Genomic DNA, 7,647 nt, shown 5'->3' with positions numbered 1-7,647 from the left:
CACACACACACAATGCACCAGCAGTTCATATATCGTAAATAAACCCCAAAAATGATCTGCAAATGTATGCTTTGTCATCTTTGAATAGAACAGGAATTGAAGGCGTATAATGATCCTGTCCAGTGCAAAAACACCTGTAGTTACTAATCCCTTTGTTTATCAAGAGTAGCATAATGTAATCTAGATTGCAAAGAATTATGGAGAGATTAAAAGGAGGTCCCATCTCTACGTTCCAGCTAATGTCTAAGTGGATGGATACGAGATCTATCATGTAATAAGCTCTGTATGGAGACAAAGTCAATATATATATGATCTGATTCCAGTGGGAATATTCCATGTGAATAAGGTCTATTACAGTCCACTCAAGTAATGAAACAGCTGGCGTTATTGTTGGACCATCTGTTGGTGTCTCAGCAATCCATTTCCACAACACTTCTACTCTACAATATTCAATCCCACCTGTTACCTGCAGCTGCTTGGGATGTGTTAAAGGGGCTGATGGGTGGCTTTATAATTCTTAATATTGCCATTTATATTGAACAATATGTTCCAAATTGGACTGACTCATTAGACACCATAGCCAAGCAGATGTTTTTTTTTGGTGTGACCACCACACGCAGATCTGAACAATGTAGGCACACACATACTGTTGCATTCCTGGTTTGAAAGTTATTTTGCTCTTTGAGTGTCGTGCAGCTCGGTGAGCATCTCGAATAGGCAGTTTATTAAGCCTTGGACAGAGGAGACGACAGCACTACATCCGTAGATCTCTCCATCTGCGCCCGCTCAAAGGTTAGCAGGGATATACTACCCACCACCGCGACCTGTACGCTCTTGTTGGCTGGCCCTCGCTTCATACTCGTCGCCAAACACACTGGCTCCAGGTCATCTACAAGACCCTGCTAGGTAAAGTCCCCCCTTATCTCAGCTCACTGGTCACCATAGCAGCACCCACCTGTAGCATGCGCTCCAGAAGGTATATCTCTCTGGTCACCCCCAAAGCCAATTCCTCCTTTGGCCGTCTCTCCTTCTAGTTCTCTGCTGCCAATGACTGGAACGAACTACACAAATCTCTGAAACTGGAAACACTTATCTCCCTCATGTCACGCCCTGGCCACAGAGAGGGTTTTTGTTCTCTATTTTGGTTAGGCCAGGGTGTGACTAGCGTGGGCATTCTATGTCCTTTTTTCTATGTTTTGGTATTTCTTTGTTCTGGCCGGGTATGGTTCTCAATCAGGGACAGCTGTCTATCGTTGTCTCTGATTGGGAACCATACTTAGGTATCCTTTTTCACCTGACAGAACTGTTGCGTTTTGTTCCACTTTGTTGTTTTGTTTCTGTGTTCAAGTTATATTAAACATCATGAACACGTACCACGCTGCGCTTTGGTCTACACCTTCTTCCACAGACGACCGTTACACCTCACTAGCTTTAAGCACAGATCACTGCACCTGTACATAGCCCAACTATAATTTAGCCCAAACAACTACCTCTTCCCCTACTGTATTTATTCATTTATTTATTTTGCTCCTTTGCACCCCATTATTTCTATTTCTACTTTGCACTTTCTTCCACTACAAATATACCATTCCAGTGTTTACTATATTGTATTTACTTTGCCACCATGGCCTTTTTTGCCTTTACCTCCCTTATCTCACCTCATTTGCTCACATTGTATATAGACTTATTTTTCTACTGTATTATTGACTGTATGTTTGTTTTACTCCATGTGTAACTCTGTGTTGTTGTATGTGTCGAACTGCTTTGCTTTATCTTGGCCAGGTCGCAATTGTAAATGAGAACTTGTTCTCAACTTGCCTACCTGGTTAAATAAAGGTGAAATAAAATAAATTAAATAAAATATACCACAGGCCATCATCCAATGAGGCCCTGCCAATTAAGATGGCTACAACCAATAAGAAGGATGAATTTTGTTATCATGCACTCACTCAACAAGTGCATGCATGTTTTAACAGATGCACCGTGTGCATAATAACATTCTGCTGTCTATTCTCATACTCAACACATACATCTTGCCTAGTCGTGTCAAAATGACCAGAAATCCATCAAGTAAGTGCGTCAGAGATTGATAGTCCAATTCAACTTTTCCCAAATGCCATTAATGTCTGTCTCTATTGAGGAGTAAAAACAATCTATTTGCCAACTCACAATGTTCCCTCAGAGTTTTGGAGCACTGCCCATCCACTTTATTTCCTGGTCTCACACTGGGGCTGAGGCAGCTCTCTATACCATTACACTATGTTCAGCACCAGATGCAGCAGCCTGTGTTGAATGGTGTTTAAATGAGGCTTTTATGTCCCTCATGCATAAATACTTTTTACATTTTATATCCACAATAAGTATACTGTACCCAGCGGTGTCATGTCCATAGAAAGTTAGAGTAGCTAGCTCGTTTCACTCTCTTAGCATGACGATGTTGGTAGACTTTAGAAAAGCAAGCAATAACTAAATGTACTGAATAAGACTCACATTCCTTTCAATCTTTTACTCAGCTTTTAGCAGAGATGCATAGTTTGTTTCTTTTAAAAATGAACCACCATTTAGAGGGACACGGACAGCTCAAGAGGTATGCTTAGAAGCGCATAAAAATAAACATGCACTTTTTGACATAGAACCAAGCGTAATGATTATGGCTCTAGATTGCTGGAGAATGCTGTTTCAGGTGTTTGAAAAATGCGAAATTCTCTAACTTACGGACGGGGAGCCTAGCACCCCTGCGAACAAGCCCCTCCCTCCCCCAGCCATCCTCACGTACTTTGTGGTTCCTGCCCCACCCTCAGATGTTTGGGGTGCATGACGCAGCTGACAGTACCATTGATTCTGAGTGATAGAAGAATCCATTCTCAGTGGCTACATGTTTGTGTATTTGTATATCATCTATCTACAGTCATTGTGCTTCTACTACAGTTAACTGATCAATGTTGTCCCTGTTTAACCCATCGCGTCACAAAACTATTGACCCTTTACGTGTCCATTCCAATTGATTTAGTGTTTTTTTTTTCAGAGAGAAAAATCTCATCTTGTGTCAGCCGTGGTGTATATACTTTCTGAGAACATGGTCTCCTAGGAGAGGGTTGCCATTGGCTCAGTAGACCACTCCGTGTATTGCTTTCACTGTCTCTTCATTCCCAATACAGTTAAAACACAGAATTGGCAACAGACATCAAGAGGTAGCACGTATGGCACATAGTCATGATAGTATAGATATGTTTACTGAAGATGCATCAGGAAGATTTATACATTCTCTGTGTCACTGATTCAATATACACTGCTCAAAAAAATAAAGGGAACGCTAAAATAACACATCCTAGATCTGAATGAATGAAATAATCTTATTAAATATTAAATATGACCTCCCTACAACACCTGGGCATGCTCCTGATGAGGTGGCGGATGGTCTCCTGAGGGATCTCCTCCGAGACCTGGACTAAAGCATCCGCCAACTCCTGGACAGTCTGTGGTGCAATGTGGCGTTGGTGGATGGAGCGAGACATGATGTCCCAGATGATGTCCCATGATGTCCCAATTGGATTCAGGTCTGGGGAACGGGCGGGCCAGTCCATAGCATCAATGCCTTCCTCTTGCAGGAACTGCTGACACACTCCAGCCACATGAGGTCTAGCATTGTCTTGCATTAGGAGGAACCCAGGGCCAACCGCACCAGCATATGGTCTCACAAGGGATCTGAGGATCTCATGTCCGTACCTAATGGCAGTCAGGCTACCTCTGGCGAGCACATGGAGGGCTGTGCGGCCCCCCAAAGAAATGCCACCCCACACCATGACTGACCCACCGCCAAACCGGTCATGCTGGAGGATGTTGCAGGCAGCAGAACGTTCTCCACGGTGTTTCCAGACTGTCACGTCTGTCACATGTGCTCAGTGTGAACCTGCTTTCATCTGTGAAGGGCACAGGGCGCCAGTGGCGAATTTGCCAATCTTGGTGTTCTCTGGCAAATGCCAAACGACCTGCACGGTGTTGGGCTGTAAGCACAACCCCCACCTGTGGACGTCAGGCCCTCATACCACCCTCATGGAGTCTGTTTCTGACCGTTTGAGCAGACACATGCACATTTGTGGCCTGCTGGAGGTCATTTTGCAGGGCTCTGGCAGTGCTCCTCCTGCTCCTCCTTGCACAAATGCGGAGGTAGCGGTCCTGCTGCTGGGTTGTTGCCCTCCTACGGCCTCCTCCACGTCTCCTGATGTACTGGCCTGTCTCCTGGTAGCGCCTCCATGCTCTGGACACTACGCTGAGAGACACAGCAAATCTTCTTGCCACAGCTCGCATTGATGTGCCATCCTGGATGAGCTGCACTACCTGAGCCACTTGTGTGGGTTGTAGACTCCGTCTCATGCTACCACTAGAGTGAAAGCACCGCCAGCATTCAAAAGTGACCAAAACATCAGCCAGGAAGCATAGGAACTGAGAAGTGGTCTGTGGTCCCCACCTGCTGAACCACTCCTTTATTGGGGGTGTCTTGCTAATTGTCTATAATTTCCACCTGTTGTCTATTCCATTTGCACAACAGCATGTGAAATTTATTGTCAAACAGTGTTGCTTCCTAAGTGGACAGTTTGATTTCACAGAAGTGTGATTGACTTGGAGTTACATTGTGTTGTTTAAGTGTTCCCTTTATTTTTTTGAGCAGTATATCTTACATAGTCCCTACATCCAGGTGCCAATGCTTTTGTCATGGAGCAACACTGCCACTTAGGGGTACATATCACAACTTTTCTACAGGAGACAGAAATATGAATTGTATGAATCTCAAGTAAAAAATACATGGTGTAACTGGTGAAAAGTATGTTCTTGTATTCATTTTATCATCTTTATTGATTATCTATGTTATACTTTTAATAGCATCTCACAAAGCACAGTTACATTTGAAAACCACTTTCATAAAAACAGAATTCAACTCAAGATATTGGCTGGAATTCAACAACATCTTTTGGGGTCAAAATCATACTGGAGGATACTTGTTTTACTTGCCAAACCATGTCCAATATGTGGGGTAGCTGATTATACATGCATTGTTAGTGATAGCAATTTAACCAATTTAGAGCTGCAGAAATGCATGAATCTATTACCTTGGTTCTTAGGTTTACAGTATAACAAGGAAAGTGCTCTATGCTTTGTTGGCAAAAGCTATTCTATGAAGTTTCAATACTAAACCAATTTGGTTTTGTCAACTCTGACAAAACACAGGCAATGAAACAAAGTGCGTTAACCCTTTGTAGGCAAACAGGGTATAAGAAACCTATTGAAACTAAATGGGACCAACAGGAAAAATACAAAGTTTTCATTGACATTTACGTTTTTTTTTATGAAACTAAAGTTCCTACTTCATAATTTACTCGCTTTCTCTCTCTCTCTTGTTTAACTGGTGCCTAGCTACTCGTCCTCATGGTGCTCGCAGAAATCATGGCAACAGACAGTTACCATGGTGATAAATGTCATGAACTCTTGGAAGTCCAATTCCGAGTCTCCGTCCGTGTCCAGACTCTCCATCAAACTGTCCATAGTGGCCTGGTCCTTCACTTGCTGAGGGCAAAAAACAGTAGATAGATAAGGTCATATTTGATTGACTAAAGGTGCATTCTGCAATATTTACGTCTGGTTTATGGTCATTTCACCCATTGATTCTAGAATAATAATGTATAAATGCCTCATGAGCTTAGTGCAACAAAGTCTGTAGAATTATTTATGATTTATTGATAAATGCGCATTACGCTGTAAACATAGCCTAGATCCAAACTGCATGTTCAATTTAAACAATGACGTATGAAATATTGTAGTGAAAATATGGCAGTGATATACTCACCCCTGTAAGGGCTGGTAGCTCCTCATTGATCAAGTCTTTCAGTTCACTTTTCTTCAGTTTGTGCTTGTCTCCTTCTTTCTCTGCGTACTTATGGAACACCTCCATGATGGTGGCCAGTGAACTCTCCAGATCAGTCATTGTGGTTTGTAATGCGATCTACAAAGTAGAGCAAAAAACATTTCATCTCTAGGCCTAGTATGTGACATAAACAACATGTACAGATGAAGGATCTTAATTCATTTGAGTTTGCTACAGCAGGAAAATAGTCCTGCAGCAACAGGAAATATGAATTATTATGTGAATCATAACTAATGGACATTTTTGTAGGGGTTGATACATTTCTCATCAGGGAAAATCAAGTCTGAAATTTCAAAGTGGAAATAACAAACTTCTGAAGTATTTTTAAACCTCAAATATACTACAAGTTTGACGTTCCCTTCATTGCAGGAACCTGCAACAGGGTGAATAAAACATTAAGATCCTACACCTGTAAGCAGTCATGTAACTTCAATACATCAGATGATGACATTCTACCTCTCAGGCCTCTCTCTCAACAAGAAAAAAAAAAAGGACAGCACAGTGATTAGCGGGGAGTAATCAAGATACTCATACAATTTAAAATAACATTTTAAGCCTGTCATTACACTATAAATATACAAATCCCCAAATCAAAGTCTATGAACGAGTGCCTCCAGTTTAAGATCAACTCAATAAGAAACAGCAGATACAGCAGAACGTCTTGACTCACCAGTGTGTCTCGGACTGGAACAAAGGTTATTTGCAGATGAGAGTGAGTAGTGGCTGTGGAGGGACAAAGACTATAGGCTTTTATAGTTGGTGTGGGGAGGGCCTAGTGCCTCTGGTCAACCACCCTGCCAGTCCAGCACACTGACCAATAGGCTCTTTTTCACCCTCTCACTCCACTGTATTCTAACACAGAATTCACCATTGATGGCTATGCCAGTCTTTTACCATGTTATAATGGTCAATTTACAGTATTGTTTGAATACCATTGTTTTGTATGACATTCTGACTTTGAGCTGAATTTGTGGATTTGAGCTTCCAGGTTTACAACTGATGTGTAAGAAAGGGATATCACTAGATTGCACTATATTATAATAGGCTTTCTAATGTTCATATGATTGCACAGGCCTTGAAAGTATTGTCAAACGAATTAGGCAAAACAAACAAAGAGGCCTTTTACCCTCTCCCCCTATACGTCTTCCTAACCTCCACCGTTAAACCACTTTACCTGTAATTGTAAAGAGGATTTTCTATGCATGACCATTTGTATTGATCTCTTAGACTTTGGACCTTCTGGTTGCCACAATCCCCACCAACGTTTTGTCTGAGACAATGGCCTGTTTCAGAGGAAATGAATGGTTGTGCATGTTAATGAACACATTTCTTTTCACTTGTGGAGTTGGCCAGACGTGTGCCCTATACACCCCCGGACTACTAAGTAGGCACAGCCATCCATGTCAAACTCATGTTAAAAAAGTGAAATATGCTGTCATGTTTCACCATTACGAATAGATGCCTGAACTGTAGGAATGATAAGTGTTACAGTTAACTAGAGCAGAAATAGAGAGGACTCAGATTTAGTTGATTTACTATTGAGCTAAGACTTCCAAATTTGAGGTGTCTAAAGTGTAGGTATGCATAAGCTACAAAAAGCTTAACCTACAGTAACAACATAATCCCTTACCATTTCATTAAAAAGAGGTTGACATTTTTTTTGATCAAGTTCCAGAATACATTGAATTCCTGTTCTACTGACTTCACCCTCCCATGAACTCCCTCAA

At 41.8% G+C, this 7,647-nt stretch overlaps 1 protein-coding gene across 1 annotated transcript; it reads right to left on the bottom strand.

Annotated features, from left to right (window-relative positions):
- Positions 1 to 4,823: 4,823 nt before the first annotated feature.
- Positions 4,824 to 6,718, bottom strand: s100b (S100 calcium binding protein, beta (neural)). Its single transcript, XM_014150089.2, has 3 exons — positions 6,591 to 6,718; positions 5,843 to 5,998; positions 4,824 to 5,562 (listed from the first exon to the last, which is right to left on the bottom strand). The coding sequence occupies exons 2-3, from the start codon at positions 5,978 to 5,980 to the stop codon at positions 5,413 to 5,415; spliced, it is 288 nt and encodes a 95-aa protein (XP_014005564.1). The 5' UTR covers positions 5,981 to 5,998; positions 6,591 to 6,718; the 3' UTR covers positions 4,824 to 5,412.
- Positions 6,719 to 7,647: the final 929 nt, after the last annotated feature.

This window comes from Salmo salar, chromosome ssa16 (assembly GCF_905237065.1).
Source record: "Salmo salar chromosome ssa16, Ssal_v3.1, whole genome shotgun sequence".
Lineage (NCBI taxonomy): Eukaryota > Metazoa > Chordata > Actinopteri > Salmoniformes > Salmonidae > Salmo > Salmo salar.
Note: the sequence above shows the minus strand (reverse complement) of the source record. Positions and strands in the feature narration are given on the sequence as shown.

Excerpts from the sequence above, each read along its gene's own strand:
- s100b (XM_014150089.2), bottom strand. The coding sequence starts at position 5,980 with ATGACTGATCTGGAGAGTTCACTGGCCACCATCATGGAGGTGTTCCAT. Across the intron at positions 5,563-5,842 it reads AGCTACCAGCCCTTACAGGG|CAAGTGAAGGACCAGGCCAC; the intron begins GTGAGTATATCA and ends TTTTGCCCTCAG.